At 34.1% G+C, this 22,490-nt stretch overlaps 1 protein-coding gene across 3 annotated transcripts in view; it reads right to left on the bottom strand.

Annotated features, from left to right (window-relative positions):
• LOC126760318 (tyrosine-protein phosphatase corkscrew) overlaps positions 1-22,490 on the bottom strand; it is a 51,470-nt gene that overhangs the window by 15,006 nt on the left and 13,974 nt on the right. For 2 of the 3 annotated variants that reach the window (XM_050475877.1, XM_050475878.1), the window contains exon 1: positions 4,895-7,407. The exons of the other annotated variant lie outside the window; for it this stretch is intronic. In XM_050475877.1, coding sequence (XP_050331834.1) covers positions 4,895-5,676 — 782 coding nt within the window. In that variant the 5' untranslated portion in view covers positions 5,677-7,407. Of the gene's footprint in view, positions 1-4,894; positions 7,408-22,490 lie in introns of those variants that run through there. 3 annotated transcript variants of the gene reach the window in all.

Genomic DNA, 22,490 nt, shown 5'->3' on the forward strand with positions numbered 1-22,490 from the left:
TATATACGAACTAGTCTCTCAGTTTTTAAGATATCTTTTTGAAATTTTGCAAAAATCATTTTCTCTTCAAGAAGCTGCTCATTTGTCGGAACGGCCGATATCGGGCCACTATAACATATAGCTGCCATACAAACTGAACGATCGGAATCAAATGCTTGTATGGAAAGCTTTCACATTTGACAAGATATATTTACGAAATTTGGTATATGTTATTTTCTAAGGCAAAAATGTAATCTCTAAAAAACTTGTTTAGAACGGATTACTATAGCATATAGCTTCCATACAAACTGAACACATAGTTACTAACAGAAATGCACCTGTGAAGGGTATTTAGCTTCGGTACAACCGAAGTTAACGTTTTTTCTTGTTTTTTTTATTTTTGTGAAAAAAAATTAAAAAATATTTAATTTTAAAACGTGGTGGCGCTATAAATTGGAAAAAATGCTCATATGAGAAGGAAATTAAATATAAATTTTTGTAAAAAAACTTAAAAAATTATTTAGTTTTAAAAAGTTTCTTTAAAAACACTTAAAAATATATTTTATTTTCAAATTTTTGCTTTTCAGAAGTCCGCATGCAAATAAATTTGACTATTTATTGCTTATAAAAGACTTAATTTTTTCTTCTGACTGCTCCAATTTTCAGTTCATTGAATTTTGTGAACAAATATGCCACAAAAAAAATATTTTCAAAAACTCTCCACTTTTCAAAAACACTAATTATCGCACTAAAAATCGTTTTGTGTGATTTAATTCTTTTCAATTTATATTTATATATTTTTAAAAGGGATTTGAAACACTACAAATGACTTTTTAATGTTTTGAAATTACTAATTATTACATTTCACACTTTTTTATTTTTTTTTATTTATATATTTATTGAATTTTTTGAAAAATATGGGCTAATTATGACACTAAAATACATTCTTACATGATTTAATTCCGTTCAATTTATATTTATGTATTTTTAAAAAAGATTTGAAACTCTCCAAATGCCCTTTAATGTTTTGAAACTACTAATTATTACATTTCATACTTTCTTTTGCTTCAGCCGGTAAAATGGGTAAAAATTGAATTTTCGGCTACTTTATTATAAAAATAGGACTCTGGTAAAGCATTGTCAAAGTCTACAAACTCTCCGCCAACTAAAAATTGTGTTATTACTTTATAAACATGATTGCTAACGTTTTAATTTACTAGTTTATAAGAAAATAATCATTTTAAAATTCTATACTGCTCTTAAGAACTCTACAATAACGCAAAATTGCGCTGGAGAGTAAAAATTTTGATATTTTGCATAAAATTATAAGAAATAGCTAGTTATGCTTCATCTGTAGTAATTTAGTCAAACGTCAAGCAATTTTAGATCGTTTTCGATCAGTATTTTGAAAGTCTACACACTATATTTATATGTATTTGCATATAGAAATAATCGCACAGCATTTTAAGTAACATTTTCAACATTTTAAAAAGTCTACACTCTAATGATTTAAATTTTAAAAACTCTCCAAAAAGTTTTTTTTGGTATTTATAGCGTAATTACGTTCAAAATAAAACTAAACATTATTATTTCTAAATGTTTCATTAAAATTTCCACCATTTTTCGTTTTTTAACTTTTCAAACACACTCCAATTACTTGGAATTGAATCAATTATTGTTTACTTCTATTTATAAATACTATTACGTCAACTAATTGTTAAGTAATTTCTAACAGCAACACTTCTTTGCCGCAATAGCATATCATTTGAACGCCTAAATGCAAATATTAGCAAACACCACAGGGCGTATGATTAACGTAATTGCCGCACATTTGCGGTTTGTGCGCATATGTGTTAGTCGCAATTGCTACAATTACAGAAAATCAGTTGACACTTGCGAAAAATGCACACAGCACTGATTGCGCCTATTAAATATGGACAATGTGAATGCCTTGCGCACATTAAGCGCTGGAGACGGCGCAGAAATGTCGTCGAAATAGCGAAATTTTTCGAATTAACTAACAAACTGCCTTGTAATGCGAAGTTTAGACTTCGCAAAAAAAAGACATTGAAATAATAGAAGATTAGTTAATCGTTTGAAGGAAGTAGAAGTGAACAAATCAACGGCAGCGCAGCACCAAATCACAATTATTTATAATCGACAATGAAATTGCTATAATTTTTATGGAGAAATGTAAATAATTATGTAAGTGTTGTGTGAGAAAAAAATTCGCTGACTATATAGTAGCGCTCAAATGCCAAACAAATAAAAATAAATTGAGAAGAGAAAAGCAAATACAAAAACAAAATCATCAAAGCAAAATCAACATCAGTTAAACGCACGTGCGTTCACCCACCCATGTTTATAGAGATACTATGTGCAGGCATATGTGTATGTAAGCGAGTACGTTTTTTAACTTGCATGGGCGTCGCTCTTTTTGCTTCTTCTTTTCGGTAAAACAATGTTGTAGAAGGGTCAGTGATGAGAAGCAGTCACAATATTATAATAAGAAAACACGTTGGGAATTTTATGACACTTTATATAACATAAGAAAATGTCATAAGTAATCACGTGTAGCACAATTCTGTGGTTGGGTAAAACGTAAAGCGATGGAGAGTGATTTTAATAATTTAGCGGCAAGCTCGTAAAGAAAAACTTGTATGAGAAAAGATTGTAGTAATTGAAAAATGAGTTAAAGCAAATATACATATGTATGTATATAATTACATAATAAAATTGCTGAGTAAATATAGCAAAAAAACTCCATTTCCCATTTTGTAGGAAACTCAACTCTATTAACACTACACAGCCTACGCGAACATTAAAAGCGTAAAAATAGTAATAAGTGGTTTTCTATATACTTCGAAATAAATTTTTAGTTTTTGTATAACCTTTTGTTAAACTCTACAAATTGTAGACTTCATTAAATGTCATTGAAGAAACAGATAAACATGTTTGGAAGCTATTTTCATCACCCAAACAGTGATTTAGTATTTGTATAATCACTTGCTAAACTCTCCAAATTGTAGACTTCGTTAAATGTCATTGAAGAAGAAGATAAACATGACTAAAAGCTATTTTTATCACTAAATAATGCTCATACAAAATTTTTAAAAGTCTCCAAACTCTACACATCAACAAAAACATTTCAAAATTAGTTTGTGTTACTTGTTATAGCCTAAAAACTGTAAAACTGAATTTTTGAAAAAACTTTAACTCACCACGTTAAGCAAATATTGAAATGACATATATTTTTCACGCAAACTCTATAATAAATTTAGCTTAATATTTTCTGTAAATTTATGACCACCTCTCTTCATCATCCACCAAAAAAGCAAATAACGAACCAGCAAAAAAATGTCATGTGAGTAAATTCAATTCACCCAACTCGCTAATTACCTGTACCGACACTAGTGCCACGCATTTTCAATCAGCATCGCAATTAAATTGAATGAGAAGAAGAAAAAACAAACAAGCGTCGCCACACAATGCAAAACACTTTGTTGTTGTTATTATTATTCTTCGATGCGCGTTGGTGTCGTTACTTTTTATTATTATTACTTGGCCACCGCATTTTAAGCCCTTTTTATTAAGTATAACATACCGATACTCGTATTGTATACATTTGTATGCGTGTATTTATGTATGTATGTATGTATGTACATAGCTGTGTGGACTTGATAAACGTGAGCGCAAATAATTTATTTTTAACATTTGCGCAGAAAATATTACAAAACATTGTCCACCACGCACATATAAACATACAGACATTTAAAAATATACGCAGTCTGGTAAGCTTAAAGCCTGTACGTATGTATATATGTATGCATGTATGAATGTGCTTGTATGTTAATTTCTGAGTCGTTTGCGAAATAAGTTATTAAAGTGTAACATATTTTTGGCAACTTAACGATTTGTATGACCTCTGCTTGTAACCGTTACCCACTCAATGCGCTCCATGTAAATCACTTACGTCAATGAGCGTAAAAATTATATATAAATTACCGTTATAGGTGGTGTGTGGCTTAAAAAGAAGAGGCAGAACAATCAAAGCGATGATAATTTTAAATAAAGTCAGCACAGTGATGCGCTTTCGTGTGTATAATTAGGCTACAACGTCATGTAAGCGGAAAGGAAAAGAGTGTGACGGATTCTCCGAAGTAAGACGATGTACATTGTATTGTAATTGCTTTTGGCGGGTATTTTGTGAAAGTTATATTTTTAAATAAAATGGTGTTAGGAAAACCACAAAAGTTTAAAGGAAATTTTTGAACCCACACAGGAGAGTCTAGAGTTTTTATTGAAAAAAAAAAAAAAAAAAAAAAATAGGAACGTGATGAAATTAAATAATTTGCGTTGAATTTCGCATAAATTTTAAAAAGTTTCCAAAAGGCATATTCAGCGTATATAACTAATCTACACTATATAATACTAAGTTAGCGGCCAATAGGATAATTAGTGAAAGTATACGCATTTTGTAAAAGTCTCCAAATTCTCCACCTGGCTCTTCAGCGAATATATATAATTAATACTTTTAAAAAATAAGTTCTAAACGCTAAAATAATTAATTAATGAAAGTATTTACATTTTGGAAAAGTCTCCAAACTCTCCACTTTGCTTTTTAGCGAATATATATATAATTAATAATTTAAAAATAAGTTATCAACGCTAGAAAGATAATTAATGAAAGTATGCACGTTTGGGAAAAGTCTCCAAAATAACCACTTCATCTAAATTAATGCATATCGCAAAAGTTAAGAAATTTACGGAGTTTTAAACCCTTTTTGACAAATCAACTGTAACCAAACACTATACAAACAAAAAAATTAGAAAATATTAACCTAGAATATCACCAGAATATTAAAAAATATTATGAAAGAATTTATAATATACAAATAACTAAAAAAATACCCACGGAAAGTGCAACATTTTGCAGTATATCCCTGCCAGCTCCTTCGACAAACGCAGCGATGGCGGACGGCTGTGAAACCGCGGTGGCGATGTCGACAGCGAGGTAGGCGTCGAAGCAGCCGACATCGACGAGCACGGGCTGCAGGCGCCAGCCAACGACTCGGTCGACAGCGAAGTTGTATACGACGAGGCGGGAGAAGGATTCAGCGATGAGAGTGGCGTACGATAGATGTCGCCCTCATAGTAATGCAACGCTGAAGGCATCAAATCGCCAGCATCCACTTCACGCGTTTCCAAATCAATCTGCAAGTCTGTGGTGGTTATGCGTAAGGCGGGTATATCTTTGGCGTTGAGGCGCATGCACGAAGATTCAGGCACCTTTAAGTAATTACCACTGTGACCATGACTTTTATTTTCATTGCTCTTATTGTGATGATGGGAATTGCTGCCACTGCTGCCGCTTTTGCTGCTATTGCAGCTGCTGCTGTTGCTCTTGCTATTATTTATCGTGGCCAATTCATCGTTGCTTAGAAAATCACGATGGTGTTGGTGTTGCTGTTGTTGACTTTTATTCGGTTTCTTCTTTTTGGACGCAACATGTTGCTTCTCATAATGATGATAGTGGCCACCATTAATGTAAGAGGCTGCCATGGCCTTTTCGTATTCGATGTTGCGCGTGTTGTTGTAATCATTGATGTGTAGATTAGGTTTCGATTGTGGCTGCTTGGCGGTGGAGGTGCCGCCAAAGGAGTTGGAGAGTTTTTCGATGTATTTGTTGAAGATCATTTTGGTGTTTTTGTTTTTAGGTGAGGGAGATTTTTTAGTAGACTTCTAATACTTAATACTGTTTGCGTATATTTTGTGTTTTGTGATACAAAATTTCCAATTTTCTAGATTTTATTTTTGGTATTTTGAAAATTTTAGAAAATTTGGAGTTTTCAAAATAATTTGTTTAGAAAATTGGTGTGAAATATTTTTAAGCTGATTTCGCTTATTGTTGTAAATTAAAATTAAAATGCTTTAACTGGATATTTCCTTTAACTGGATTTTAATTTTCAGTTGATTTATTTATTATTATTTGTTTTATTTTTATTATTATTATGTATTTGTTTTTGCGTTAAGGCAACCGTTAAATCTCTGTTAATTACAGTTACACTTATTAGCACATCTGCTTGCTAGTTAAATATTGTTTTAGCTTTGTTTTTATTTGTTCTACAATATTCAGCAAAAAATAGGCTCGCTTTGCAAAAATCGCTTATGCAATTATTTATCACAGTTTAGAGTTATTTTTCTCCACTAATTTCCACACTTATTATCACACACTGTATACTTCCTGTTTTTCACAACTTTTTACTACACTTTCAGTTTTAACAAAATAATTTTATTGAAGTTTTAGTAGCTCAAACACTGTATTGAACTTGTGGAACACTTTGCTCACAAACTAAAATTGTACTTTTCACACCTTTTTTCGCTAAAAAAAATAACGTTTTGTTCGTTTTCTCTAGCACAACTTGCTTAACTTTCACTTTTCAGCGTCGTTCTTTGTTCTCGGCTAGTCGCTCGCTTAAACACTGGCGTGTAGTCCTTCACTTGATGAACTTTTTCAAAGCAAGCAGCAATTTCTTTTCAATCGGTTTATGCGCTTTCACGCAAAGCTGCGTATTCTTTGCCGCCACAACGGACACTGGCGTACTGTTACGTTCGGTGTTGTGGTCAAGACCCGTGCTCGTTTGTGCATCAAATAAATGCTCGTTAAGATATAATGAATGCATTTTTCATGTATATGTCGCTGCCGCAGCTTACACGAACTTACAATTTACAATTTTATCTGCGATATTTGTAGTTGGAGTCATTCGGCGTTCGCTGATTTTGTTGTTGTTTATTACTTATTTATTTATTTTTTATTATTAGCTGTGTGATTACTTTAAGCACAGTTGTGCATAAAATTAAGGAACTTTTAAGTGTTGTGCGTGCGCAAATTATTTGAGAGAATTACAGATACACATATATGTAGATATATATTCATAAAAAAAACAACTGTAAGTATGTCTGTATGTTTATAAACCTGTTCAACTTCGAGTGGACGCCGTTTTTGGTTTCCAACGATTAAATGTACGTTGAAAAATGTTGAAAAATTCCAATTTCCAATTCCGATCACATAAACACACGCTCAACGCTCGCACGATCAGTCAATCAATAGCGATCTTCGATCGATCTTCTTTTACGGCTCGTACCTTTTTTGGCAAGACACATATATTCAATGAATATATATATGAGATTTCAAAACTTTTAGAAGCTTACGAACCGCACAAATTGTGCATTTGCAACGTTTTTGAAAATTTATACACTTCCAAAAAATAAAACGATCAACAAACGATATTATTTAGACACAAACGCAAACACTTGTGCTTTGACTCGTACGACGCGATCTCGTTGTCTGTTTTGTTTATACGGAATTTTTATGGCTTATTTTTACAGAGTGTACGTTCTGTACGAACGCGCTGTCTTAACGCAAATGAAACGTACGCTGTTGTATTCTATACTTTTTAAGCAAATGCCGCGCCGCGCCATGCAAGGCGATCGACGCGCTGCGATAAGCAAACGGCTTTGTTGTTGATGGCGTTCTTGAGACTTGCAGAATTGGTGAAGCGCGCGAATCGAGGTGTTACTGATGAGCGTTAACGGAGGTGATGAGCGGCTGGCAGCTCGATATATGTACATAGGTATAGCTTTGTTTTGTTTGAGACGCTTTTTGCTGTGGACTTGGTGTGCGCGCGTTCGTTTGCCGGCTGGCGTATGTGTTAGCGCTCTACTAACACATGAGTTGGTATGCGCTCAACAAATGAGTGCGGTGAGTCAACAAATTCATCATGGACATGATTTGGAACTTTTGAGTAAACAAGTGCAGGTGAGCGCGTGCATTGCGCTCTCAGCAACGCGCCTTCACTCGGACTCTGAGCGCCCACCCACAAGGTTTAGCTACAAATGCAGAGCAGCGCGCTGCGCTACGCTCTCCGCAATAAATGTGCTGAGCGCGTTCACCAGGTGGGCGTGCGTGATCGCGGTGACAGATCGCATGATCTGTAGATTTCAGATTTAATTGACCCGCAGTAAGCGCGTAATTTCTTTGCGAGTTACTCATAAGTGGTGTTGTTTTTATTTTAATTTAGTAGTTGTGTGGTCTGCTTGTTTACAAACTGCGAACGCGCCAATTTGGTACCACTTACAGCGCGCGCCTTCACCGTTGCAGCAGCAAATGACGCGTTTCAAGTGAGCAAGTGTATTGCACGCATGCGTTCATCAATTTTAATGGCAAATAAGATTATATGTCTATATGAGTAGAGTCATTAAAGGCGGTCACCCAAAATTGATTCGCTGGAAATATATTTAAATTTACTGCACTCTAATATGATATGTAAGCAATTAAGACGGTCACATGAAACCGCAAAAGCTTCTGACAAATAATTCTATATGCATATACTAACGTTTATACATACATACATATGTATGTATATGCAACCGAAAATAAAAAAGCAGTCCTTTATATGAAAAAGCAAGTCACATACTGACAAACTGAGTGAGGCTTTAAAAAAAAAATAAGTTGCTGAAAAAGAGTGCAATGCAAAAAATTCCAGGGAATAAGTTTTTGCAATAAAAGCAAATTGCAGCGATAAGCCTAGACAGTTTCCAGGAATGCGCCAACAAGTTGCAACGAGCTGCAACGCTTGCTACAGCATTTTTGCATCTGCTTTTAAACTGAAAGTAAAAATAGCACGCGCACATTTTGCCAGAAACTAAAGTTCTGAGAACACTGCAAGCTGCATATGCACAAGAATTTTAGCTTTATGCGGCACGAAGTATTTTATACACAATATCAAAAACAAAATGTTTTTAGGAACTTTGTAAAACAATTGCTAAACAAACAGCTTTCTCATTTATAACCATCACCTTAAATAGTTGATTCACACATTTCGAAAACTCTCCAAACTCTCCACATAAAATAAGTTTGATAAGCGCATTTTATGTACGCCTCACCTAAAAAAGACGTTGCATTTGACGCATTTCGAAAACTCTCCAAACTGCCCACATAAATAAATGTTTGGTATTGAGCACTCCATAGCGTATTATCACAATTTTTAAACAATAACGCAGCTTTACATAAAGATTTCAAACTCTACACTACGCAAAAACACTTCTCAGTCAAATTAAATTTATTACACAGGACTTGTGGAACAATGTAAACGAAAAACTAAACTCTCCATAAAGGTCTCCAAACTCTCCAATAGCAAAAAGATGTTGCAAACTAATTTTCAATCACGTAAAAACAATTTTGGGCATACATTTCATAAAAACGAGGCGAGTTTTAACTGTTATTTTTAAAGATGATTCAATATTTATGCATTTTTTAAAGATTACAACAATCGCTTGTGACACAATTTTTACATTAGTGCAAACAAATATACGTACATACATATGTAAATACATATATATATTGTTCATACATGCATATGTATGTATGTATGTAAAATAAGGTATGTGACACAATTGACTCATTTGTGTGGCTCTATAGAAGTTAAACAAATAAACCGCTTTATTTACTAAGCAAATATCAAGTGGAAGATGGACTACTGCGCTTAACTGGCTCATTCTAATATAATTACGGACCTGCGCAAAAAAATGTGATAAATTGACTGAGAATGTGAGAATGTGTACCCACCTATATACATATGTACATACATACATACATATCTATCTGGTAGTAAATATACGAGTACAAAGAAAAGTGAAATGTAAATTTATTCTATCTGCAATTTCTTAAAATTTATATCATTCTACTTTTCACGTGTCATTATATCTAAGCGAGCTGTAGATTTACTATGAACTGACTTAATTGTTTATTCCACAGATCGATAGGAGGCGATAAAAATTCATAGCCAGAGTATGCTATAAAACTGAGACACAAACCAGTTCATTGAGACGTCTAGACTATTGCAACTTAAAAATAAAAATAGAAGTTTTAAGAAGTGAAAGTATGCAAAATATGTATAATGATCTAAATTAATAACATAGCTTCTTCAACAATTTTTAAACTATGATGTAGAGAATTCTAAAATATTCAGTACTTGAATTTCAACACATTTTTAAAAAGTCTCCAAGCTCTTCAGCAAACAAACAAAGTGTGAAAATGACATAAATACTATCGCACTGTGCATAAAAACAGTTTTACTTTCATTTTTGCGCATTTTAAAAAGTCTACAAACTCTACACTAAACAAATATAGTGTGAAAATTACATAAATACTATCACACTGTGCATAAAAACAGTTATATTTCGACTTTTGCGCATTTCAAAAAAGTCTACAAACTCTCCACTGCTCACAAATAACATAAAACCGTTTATTTGCTCCTCTTCAGAAACGTGTTTATTGTTTTAAACCAATTATAACCAATATATAGGGGATATAAAGAAGTTTTTGAGTACACTTCAGTAAATTTGGCTGTGTCAGCCAATAACAACAAAAGTATTCGGCGGCTGAGTAGTACGTCAATAATTATGCAAATTTTGGCTGCTTTCTGCACAAAATTATTTACAAGTGCTTGCCAATTAGCCACTTTATGAGGTGCGATATTTATTTGTATACGAAATTAATGAATAACAACAACCGCAAATTGTTCAATATTTTATGACATAGCTAATTTTGCTAATTGTATAGTACAGGTACAAGGCAGGTGATGTCGGAGTAGCTAGAATAGGTTTACATTAATTAAATAATAATTAAATATCAGTTTGTAGAAAATGCGACATATTGGCCGTTTAGAACTAGTTAGGAACCTGTGAAATAATTTAGGAAAATCTTTGAACTGAATGCAAGGAATTGACGACGAGATGGTACTTTTCAAGGGACCCTTTGCATTTTAAGATTTTGCTGCTTATATCAGTATATAAAGAGAAGCGATAAACAGCCAGATGTGTGGCTTTTCTGGAAACAACCAAATCAAACGAGCAATTCATTGTAATTATAACGCAATAACCACCACGAAATATTTCTCATATTACTAAATTAAGAGGCGTAAATATTATTAAGAAATTTATATTCATTCATACACAAAACGTAGATTCTAAGAAGTCAGGGCTGACGCAGCGACATAATCACCAAGCGGCTTAGAAGCCTTTAATACCTACACATAAAGCCAAGGCTTGTAATCGAATAGCCATTAGCGAATATATGAATGAATAAATGATGGGATGAATAAGTGGAAAATAAAAACAAATGTGTGGGTGTACAAAATGCGTGATAGAAAACAGGAGAGACAGTGTAAATGATGCCCATTTAAGTAGTAAAAAGATGTGCGATCAGTTGTGAATGGACTACAGTATGTTACAAAATAACGTCGGCTTACGCTAAGCTAAGCAACCAAACTACCAATCTTTGCAAAGCTTAGTCAAGCTCAACAGAGCAACAAAATTTACTAATCATAAAAAAAAAAATAATATTTACTGAGCGACGTTTTTGCCTAAAGTAGAAAATCCTTCAACGAAGAGGACTTCATCTAACAGTAAGCTAACTTTGTTTGTCGGCCAAAACGATCGTCCCGTCCAATTTCTCAATCCACATTGACGCATGAATTACTTTCCATAAATAAAAAAACTTAAGAAATCCACTGTATGTAAAATTTTTATTACACATGTTGTTATTCATAAAGTATTAGGTGTTATTTATGAACAAAAAAAAAGTTATTATTATTGTTTTGTTTATATTCGCCCTTATTTGGCATTTAATGTGTTTATTTAGAAATATTTAAGTGTCAGTGGAAAAACAATGAGTGTAAACAAAATAAGCCGGCGATGACAAGTTCAGCAACATACCAAAAGCAATATAGAATAGCTTCGCAGAATTGAAGCTAGCAAGAAAAGAAAAAAACAACAAACAAACTTGGTCCATTTAAACTACAAACAAAAACCGTCGCTTCAACAGGTTTTTGTTTGTGGACAGCGAAGTAAATAAGAACGAGCGCGGCATGAAGAAATACGCAAGAAAACAGATCAGTTACACTGCAAAGCGCTCATGGCGGCTTTTTGACGGAAGTAGAGAGTGCGACCACTCTCTCGTAGCTCATGGCTTAGCGCTCTTTCACTCAGTACCTGAACTGAGCGTCTCTCTAACTCTCTGCACGCTCAACGTCACGCTTTTTAAGTCGGGTCTTTTTGAGCGCACAAAACCAGAATTGCAGTTATAAGTGCAGTATTGGGAGCTAACTCAATGGTTTTTACACCACAACATAGGTAGCGCTGTGGCGTGATTTCTCGACTTGGACTTCCCGCCATTTAAGGCGTGCCATTTCTAACGTTTTTTTTGCAAGGTTTTGGTGCAACTGCATAACCTCTTGCAACTGTAGGTGACTCATTTGTGACAGTGCATACGAGTATTGCAGAAATGTGGCACAAAGTAGAAGGATCCCGAAATTATTTCTAACTATTTATTTATTTTATTTCTTTCTATTTTTTTAAAAGCTCTGTTTGATGGTATGAATATTGAATTAGTAATATATGTATGTTAATTTAACATAATGTTTTAAGCGTTAACAGCCAAAGCAACTATGTATGTAGGTATGTATATGAGAGCTTGCCCATCAATTCAAGTTAAACTACTTACTAATTATATAGAAAATTTAACATTATTGAATAAAAATGCGTTAAAAAATTTCGGCAAAACCGATTTTTAGAATTTTCCAGTCCCGACATTTTTGGGACTAGGCATATAATTCAGATTTTCGCGCCTCAAATAAATAAATCAATTATTTAACAAAAAGGCGTTAAAAAACTTCGGGATCCCGACTTTCGACGTTTTCCAGTCCCGAAATTTTCGGGTCTATGCACATAATTCATTTTTTTACGCCTCAAATCAATAAAACGACAAAAATATGTTTAAAAAAATTCGGGATCCCGACTTTCGTCGTTTTCCAGTCCCGAAATTTCGGGATTCGTAACTTAATTCAGCTTTTCACGCCTTAGTTCATATGTAGTTTGGTTTGCTGTATTTTTATTTTATTTTACGTTCAACTTAATTCGCCTCTAAAAACATAAATTCAGCAAAAAAAAAAGTACCAAAAAATGGCAAACCCAAGTCGTGTGAACTTTTGTATACATAAAAGCAATAATATAAATGTGTAACAGTTTTTTGCGAATTTGCCGCCAATTAATTAAGCATTTTATTGCGCTTGTCAAGGGGTTATACAGCAAATAAGCAAACAAAGAGGAGCGTAACAAAGAATTATAATAGCGATTAAAATTAAAGGCAACAAAAAAAATTATCTGCAAACATCTAAATGTGTACCAGCATACTCAGTATTTGTTTGAAAGGTGTGCGCGATGCAACGCCGCAGCTGCGCGCTTTCGGACCGTATGCGCCGCGCCGTTTTTGGGCATTCAACTCGAAGAAAAGTAAAAGAAAAAATTTCACTCAAAGTTTAGCGTGTTATTTTTAAAGGCAGTTCAAGCCGTGTAGGCAGGCGCAACAACTCATAATAACCGATATTTGTTGTAAGTCAAGCCTAAAAAGAATTAAAATAAAAGGATATTATGAATTGATGCATTTTAAACTGTTAATTTTCGCCGAAAGTATACAATTTAATTAGCGTCAGCCAACGAAATTAGGGTGTGACTAAGTAAGCGCGCTTAAATTACCACAGACAGACGCTGATTATTGTCTTATTGTTGTAGTCTTATTTATTTCCTTTTTTGCGGCATTCTTCAGCTCACGCCTTTCTGGCATATTTAACTTAATTAAACTACGCCTTTTTCACTTAAGTCACATGTGCTAAAACCAAATACTGTTTATAAAAGAAAGCGAAAATGAATGCATGGAAATCTTTTTAAGTCTAAAGACAAAGCGCAATTCCTCAACTCGGCTAATTTTGCAGCCGAAAAATGCACAAAATAAAGGCGTGAAAGGGTGTCGAAGCTTTGTGGACTGTATGTTTATGTACATATATGTATATATTGGGTAGTCGAAAAAGTCTTTTCGTATTTTGTCAATAGTTGTCGGACTAGGAAACTAAGGGAACTGGCGACTTAGACCAGCGTCCCAAGGAAGTTTTTTTTATCTGACAAATTATCTTCAAGAAATTTGAAACGAGCTGAACTGATCAATGGATTATAGATCTAACCTATAAAGATACTTTAGACTATATCAAAGAGCTTTCCAATGTTCTCTGAAATCTTTTTTGTATAGCAAGCTCTCCCAATATTATTTTTTTATAGTTTTTATTTTTTTATCAACCACTTTTTGCATAAATTAATAAAATAAATCGACTTCAAATTTAGCAGCTAATAACTGTAAACAAACATTATGCTTAACTGATATTTTCAGTGAAAAATATTATTTAAAGCGCACTGATACAATATTAATCAGTCTCAATGGCAGTAACTGTATTGAAAATAGCAGGAACTAATTGCTTTTATCTACGCTAATCCATTTGAAGTTATCCGCCAACAATTTGACAAAGGAAACGACAACAAAAACAAAGGAAATGCAGACCGGTCAGCTGATACGCACTTCCGCAGCCGTTACAAAGGTGTAACGAAGTAATAACTCATATTGCTGCACACACGCTTTCACCCGCCCACCGCCTCCTAAACAAATTCAACGCCCCATAGAGTCCACTTTTTATTATGGAAGTTTTATTGAAATTATTTTTATGCAAATTTTTATTCAATGTTACTTTTCAAATCGAGTGCAGCAGCTGTGGGCGCGCTTACAACAACATAGAACAAATTGTTGTTTATTGTTGCTTGTTATTGTGCCATAATATTTATATAGAATAATTACAACAAATATAATAAGGCCTAACCTTCGCACGCGGCTTATTTGTGGAGTGAAAAAAATAAAAATAAAAAATAGAAAAAAATAACAACAACAAAAAATAGTAAAAAAAATAGTAGAAAAAAATATAAAATTAAAATCAATTAAGCTAAGTTGTGCGCTTAAAATATTAGTGTCACATTGCTTTTCATATTTCATTTGCAGCAAGTGAAATGAAAGCAAATGACAAATGAAGAATGTGAGAGCGTCCGCAGCAGCTCAACGCAACACACACACACACACACTTATGAACATATGAATAAATATTAGCAATTTAAATAGCGAATTCTTAAGTCGCACACAATTGACAGCATTAAAATTACGCGCTTGTGTTGATTGATTAAAATTGTATAAATCACAAAGCCGTAGAAATCAATGACAGCGCGAAGAAGAAAAAATTTATATTGCACAGGTGCAATTATACTTTCATTGGTGTGATTAATGATGCCGCTGTCACTTTTGCTATAGCACGCATTTTAAGCCACGGATATTGGAAAATGAAATCCCGAAAAAACGGGATTCATATTTTGGGATCGGGATTGATATTATTTCAAAAGATTTTAAAATGTAATGAAGAAAGTAATCGCAAATAATGTCAATCAATTTTATAATCCCGAAAAACGGGATTCGAACTTCGGGATCGGATTGATATTTTTCTAAAAGATTTTAAAATGCAATAAAAAAATAATCACAAATAAATTCAATCAATTTTATTTACTTACGAAATTTTGTAATCCCGAAAATACATACGTAATTCGAATTACGGATAGGGTTTGTATACATACATACATATAAGTAGAGATAAGTAGCATCAAACGTAATCAAAAAATATATTCAACGAATTCTAAACAAGGTTTGCATTTAATTTCAACATTCCACATTGAAAAATGGAATCCCAAAAACAGGAGATTATAATTCCGGGATTGGGATTTACCAATTCTTACTAAAAAATATAATTTAAAAAAAGTTAATTGCAATATTCAAATTCCGTCAAATTTATTTATTTCCGGACACTTAGAGTTCCGAACAAACATAAATACAGTTTTCGAATCACCGAGGTTCGTTTTCGAAATGTAATAAAAAATGTTTTCAAACAATTTTTTATTGTAATTCTAATCTTTAGAGCTGAAAATGGTATCTCGAAAAAACAGGATTTGAATTTCATAACTAAAAAGTTTAAGTTTTATTACTACTTTTTCGTTTTCTATCTGCAACACTGTGCTTTACTGAAAAAATTGACACCAGTGCAAGGCGATCGATCTTTTGAGCCCAAAACCTCTCGACTATTCCGAACTGTTATTGAACGAAATGAAATACGACCCTATATAAACAGAGCCTAATAATGATAGAAATCGTTAATAAAGATTTGTATATTTTAACCTAGCCCACTTCGAACCAACCACGTAGGAGCGCAGCAGGATGCTACAAAACTATTTCACTAACGCCAATGAAATCATCTTGCTATGAAAAAATTTAGTTATAGCTAACTTTGAAAAAAACGGGATCCCGAATTTTCAATTTACAATACCGAAATTTCGGGATTCAGAAAATTAGCCACTATGTTGTTGAGCTTTCGATAAGAATTTGTAATAATAACGGGATAGCGAATTTTCAATTTACAATACCGAAATTTCGGGATTCACAAAATTAGCCACTATGTTGTTGAGATTTCTGTAAGAATCTATAATAATAATTTTATTATTGTTTACAGTTAGTTTGTAACACCTGTTTTATTTACGAACGCACACTAACATATACATATACATACATACATAACATATGTACATACATAACACAGCATTGATTGTATGTATGTATGTGCAATATAACATTCTTCTGTTACATTTTGTCGCCAAATGCCAACAAATGGATTAGAAAGTTTGCCTTCCCAAGCGATTTGTACACACGGCTGGCTCCACACTTAGATACTGATACAGACAGACAGATGTCTGACACTTTTTTCGTTGATATTTCCTCATTTACGCGCTTTGGGATTTTTCTATTTATAATCAAGTGTAAGCAGAGCGAGTGAAGTAAATAAAATCAGTCATAGAAAAAAGTTGTGAAATATGTTACAATTATATTAAACACTTTCAGCAGGCGACAGCTGTGTGAAAACCCCAATGCAACGAAAATGGAACAACAACAAACACATTCTAATACACATATTTGAAGTTTCAAAGCCGTTTAGTCAATTAGTTACATTTGCTATGGAATTAATTGCATTTATTTTAAACACTTTTACTATTACTTTCATGTACACACACACACACATAGAAGAATTTTGCTTATAAAATAGTTGTTTCGAGTTTAGAACACTTTTCTCATTTCTGCGAATATCAATAATGCAATTCATGATGAAATTCTCAATTTTGTTTGCTAATAAAAACTTTATGCGGGACTAATGTGGAATTTGTAGTAAAATCCGATACATTGTTTAAAAATATAACCATATCAAATCGTAGTGTAATATGTTTACGAGCTGCACAAATGAAAAATAAATCAATAAAAACGTTAACTTCGTTGGCCGTTCAGGCAAGTGTTGCTTAAGACCGCAATTTGTCGCTTCCAAAACGTTCTCAAGAGTTATGACTGTCCCAAACCACAACCTGGCGGATTTTGAGAAAGGATTTGGGCTTGCATCCGTATGAAATTGTTCTCACTCAAGAACTGAATCCATTGGACCACCGTAAACGAAGTAAATTGGATGATTTTGCCTTGGAACAACTTGAAAACAATAACAACTTTTTTTTGAATATCATCTTATCCTCAGAGACTCACTTTCATCTGAGTGGTTGCGGTAAATAAACAAAACTGTGAATTCTGTTGCAAAGAAAATCCACAAATTATGCATGAACAACCATTACATTCACCTAAATTGACAGTTTTGTGTGGTTTTTGGTCTGGTGGTATCATCGATCCGTAATTCATTCTTTCGAAATGAAGCTGGTGACATGTTAATGAAGAGCGGTATAGAACGGTGGTAACCAACTTTTTATGGCCGCAATTGGAAGAAGTTGTTCTGGAAAAGATATGGTTCCAACAAGACGGGGCTACATGCCACATAGCGCGTGCAACAACCGAATTATTGCGAGACATCTTTGGAGATGCGATTATTTCAAGATATTGTGACACTGAACGGCCTCCAAGAAGTTATGATTTAACACCATTAGACCACTTCTTGTGGGATTATTTGAAGTCATTGGTCTTTAGCAATAAAACAGACTCTCTTCAAGCTTTACAAGTCAATATTGAACATGCCATTCATGATATATGACTTGATTTAGTGGAAAAAGTTCATTGGGTTCATTGAATTCGTTCCAGCAAACAAAAATCGTAGAGGCCATTTAAATTATGCTACCTTAAGAAATCATATGACTTTTATTGGGAAACCTTATATTGGGTAGTCGAAAAAGTCTTTTCGTATTTCTGATCACACGTCAACTTATTTTTTTATATTTATACTAATAAATAAATAAACAAATATGTACCATTTTAGTCGACCACTTTGGCCATTTTTCCGCTAGAGACATTATTCTATCAGTCTAAAACTTTCATCAGTGTAAATCGAAATTTCACTTCACAAATTTCATTGGTGGCTTGAGTGGCATTCTTCCCTTTTTTATACAAAAATTCTTCATTCTTTCACTCATTTTTGAACAGCTGTAACTTTTTTTCAAACTTTCCCAAATTTAATGTTTTTTTTTTTTGTTAAAATAAATCTCACCTTTCCAACACTATATGATATAACACAATGTGATTGGTAGCAACGGAGATATACGACTGCAACCACATCTTTTAACAAAATACGAAAAAACTTTTTCGACTACCCAATATATGAGTTAGCATTACATTTGCTTATATAGAATATTCCTTGTATAGGAAAAAAAAATAAAAATAATTTCATATAGTTACTATGGAAACAAAATTAAATGGGCAAAATTGAATTTTCCATAGCAATAATATAACAATAAAAAGGTAGGGCGAATGTTAAGGGCAGCGCGCGACACGCTTCAATAACAAACAAGGCTAAGTGCGCTCATTACGATGCTTAGCGATATTCTAAGATTTCGAAAGGTATATATCGATCTATAAGTATGTATGTATGTATATTCAAGTATATGAAATTATAGGCATTACATTGTTTATGTAAGGCGCGTTGAAGCGTTGAAAGGGCGCAAAAATGGAAATAAGTAGGCTGCGGAATATAGTCTAATAAGCAGTTGACACACCCTAGTTTCTAGCAAAGATTTACTGATATGACAACTAGGCTTATTTTTATATATTTATACGTCGAAATATGCTGATGAATGTGCATATCTAATGTGAAATATCTTAATAGAATTGTTTACTACAATTTACAATAACAAGCGTTCAAGAAATCTAAAAAATAGTATACTTTTGAAAGGAGAATACTAACATTATAGCATTGGCAACTTTGATTGATGTTGAACCGAAATTATTATACTTCTTTTGTGGCTTACCTCTATAAATTAAGGGTCTAGTAACAACTTTCAGAACTCATCGAAGTGTTGATTATATTTTTAACAAATGTTTTTCATATCAAAAATCTATTCTCCAGAGTCGCGGACCCGCAGACCAACCCATGATTTGACCATTGGCCCAATCAACCTCACCTTCATTAAAAAAAAGCGTTATTTAAAAATTTCTAAAATCTTTAAGCGAGCAATAGGAAAACCGATAAATCGATTTTAAACCAGATGTTGCAAAATCTTAAGAGAAGTAAATGTGAAAATGTCAAAGGATCCATCCTACTTTGAGGCTAGAATATCAATGCAAACAGAAAGTGGATAAAATGTGCCTCATCTAACAAAAGTATCCAAAACCAAAAGAGTTGAAAGCGCTAGAGTTGAAAAACTATATATTTAGCCGATCCTAAGATAAGCTTTAGAAGTTAAGATAAACTATATGAAGACATGTTACTACTTTTAAAGATCTGAAGTCGATTCTCTCGAGATACTTATTGCTTGTACGAAGCCAATGAATAAATTGCTTTAACCAGAACATCCATATGTACTTTTTCATCGAACTTAGAAATCTAATTATAAGCACTTTTCTTTCGGAAAGTCTTCGTTACATCGGCAACGCTGAAATTTTAAGTTTTAGGAATACTTGATCAATAAACATTAAAGCCATTATTTCCATCAAACACGTTTCTGAAACTACCCGCATTTAAACTAGAGCTTCTCTGCTTGACTATGCTTGACTTCTGAACTTCAGTGATATTGAAAGCTTCAAAACATGAGTTCTGATTTCGGACCCATTTTAGCACAATTAAAATTCTGTAAAACGAAAAAGACATCGAAACTTCTTCGAAAAACAAGTCAAGGAATTTTAAAAAATAATCGTTTAAAAAACACAATTATAGAAAGTAGAAGAAAGCTTCATGTATAGTATGTACATATGAGCAATGTAGCTTTATGAGTAAGTAGGTCTGTAGGCTAATCACATTTTTACTCACTTCAAATTCAGCGAAATCAATAGGAAATAAAATTGACAACACGCTGATTTGTGTGCCAATTGAAAAGAAGTCAACCCACATGACGAATTATGCAAAACACAAACAAATGAGCTCAATTCGGGTCTAATAGTAGCGTAGACATACAAGTATTTAGCAAATTGAGCGATTTTCGTGCGAATCGTGATGCGATCATAAAGCAGAACTGCTACAAGATTAAGAGAACATGACAACACGATCTATTCCCTGATCGTTATCGACGGCTTAAGAGGTCACTGGAAAACATTATTTTAGAAAACATTTGGTAAAAGTAAAAAATTCTTAAGAATGTGAAAATTTAAGGTGAATAAAAAAAAATATTAATAAAGTAAAAAAAAGAAATAATTAAAAAATATATAATTTATGCCAATATAAATTAGCTGCAAACTCAAATTCATATTTTTAATTGAAAAAATTAGAAAAATTTAGAAAAAAAACGAATGAAAAATAAAGTAACATAATAAAAATATATTTAAAACAAATTAAAAAATATATTTAAAAAAATTAAAAAATACATATATTTTAAAAAAATTAAAAAATATAAAAAAAACCTAAAAGTTTTAAAAATTACCAAAAATTATAATTTTAAAATATGAAAAAAAAATATTAAGAAAAAAAAGTTGGATAGCTAGATAAACCAATAATAAAAAAGTGCTGAATAAGGTCCTGATAATCTTTCAAGCCTCTGGTTGGCTAAAGAGCTGTTTTCCATGTCAGAAAACCTGCGTATGGTCTTGACAACCACTATAGAACACTTCACCCTGTATATATTATTTTTGCTTTGCTTTTAATATTAACTGATTTAGAAACAGAGTGATACATCATTGCTTTGGAAAGTCTCCGATACATCGGCTTTGGCTTGGAAATAGTATTAACAAGAACTACAGAGTAACTACAATATCCTCCGCAGGAGCAATTCTTATAGTATAAAAGAGTATTTTTTTGGTAAGCTAATATATATGGAACTATAAACTGCGCCTGGCCAGTGCTTAGGTAACTCTCGCGCCGTGATGTAATGTAGTTTAACAGTCGCGAGGTGATTTCTCGGGAAGCTGGCTGCCAGTTGGCGCCTATAAAAGAAACGCAGCCACCGTGCCTGGCCAGTGCTTAGGTGACTGTAGCGCCGCGATGGAAAGTAGTTTAACAGTCACATGGTGATTTCGCGGGAAGCTGGCTGCCAGTTGGCGCCTATAAAAGAAACGCAGCCACCGTGCCTGGCCAGTGCTTAGGTGACTGTACCGCCGCGATGTAAAGTAGTTTAACAGTCACATGGTGATTTCGCGGGAAGCTGGCTGCCAGTTGGCGCCTATAAAAGAAACGCAGCCACCGTGCCTGGCCAGTGCTTAGGTGACTGTAGCGCCGCGATGTAAAGTAGTTTAACAGTCACATGGTGATTTCGCGGGAAGCTGGCTGCCTGTTGGCGCCTATAAAAGAAACGCAGCCACCGTGCCTGGCCAGTGCTTAGGTGACTGTAGCGCCGCGATGTAAAGTAGTTTAACAGTCACATGGTGATTTCGCGGGAAGCTGGCTGCCAGTTGGCGCCTATAAAAGAAACGCAGCCACCGTGCCTGGCCAGTGCTTAGTGACTGTAGCGCCGCGATGTAAAGTAGTTTAACAGTCACATGGTGATTTCGCGGGAAGCTGGCTGCCAGTTGGCGCCTATAAAAGAAACGCAGCCACCGTGCCTGGCCAGTGCTTAGGTGACTGTAGCGCCGCGATGTAAAGTAGTTTAACAGTCACATGGTGATTTCGCGGGAAGCTGGCTGCCAGTTGGCGGCTATAAAAGAAACCCAGCCACCGTGCCTGGCCAGTGCTTAGGTGACTGTAGCGCCGCGATGTAAAGTAGTTTAACAGTCACATGGTGATTTCGCGGGAAGCTGGCTGCCAGTTGGCGCCTATAAAAGAAACGCAGCCACCGTGCCTGGCCAGTGCTTAAGTGACTGTAGCGCCGCGATGATTTCGCGGGAAGCTGGCTGCCAGTTGGCGCCTATAAAGAAACGCAGCCACCGTGCCTGGCCAGTGCTTAGTGGACTGTAGTTTAACAGTCACATGGTGATTTCGCGGGAAGCTGGCTGCCAGTTGGCGCCTATAAAAGAAACGCAGCCACCGTGCCTGGCCAGTGCTTAGGTGACTGTAGCGCCGCGATGTAAAGTAGTTTAACAGTCACATGGTGACTTCGCGGGAAGCTGGCTGCCAGTTGGCGCCTATAAAAGAAACGCA

The sequence above is a fragment of the Bactrocera neohumeralis genome, chromosome 5 (assembly GCF_024586455.1).
Source record: "Bactrocera neohumeralis isolate Rockhampton chromosome 5, APGP_CSIRO_Bneo_wtdbg2-racon-allhic-juicebox.fasta_v2, whole genome shotgun sequence".
NCBI lineage: Eukaryota > Metazoa > Arthropoda > Insecta > Diptera > Tephritidae > Bactrocera > Bactrocera neohumeralis.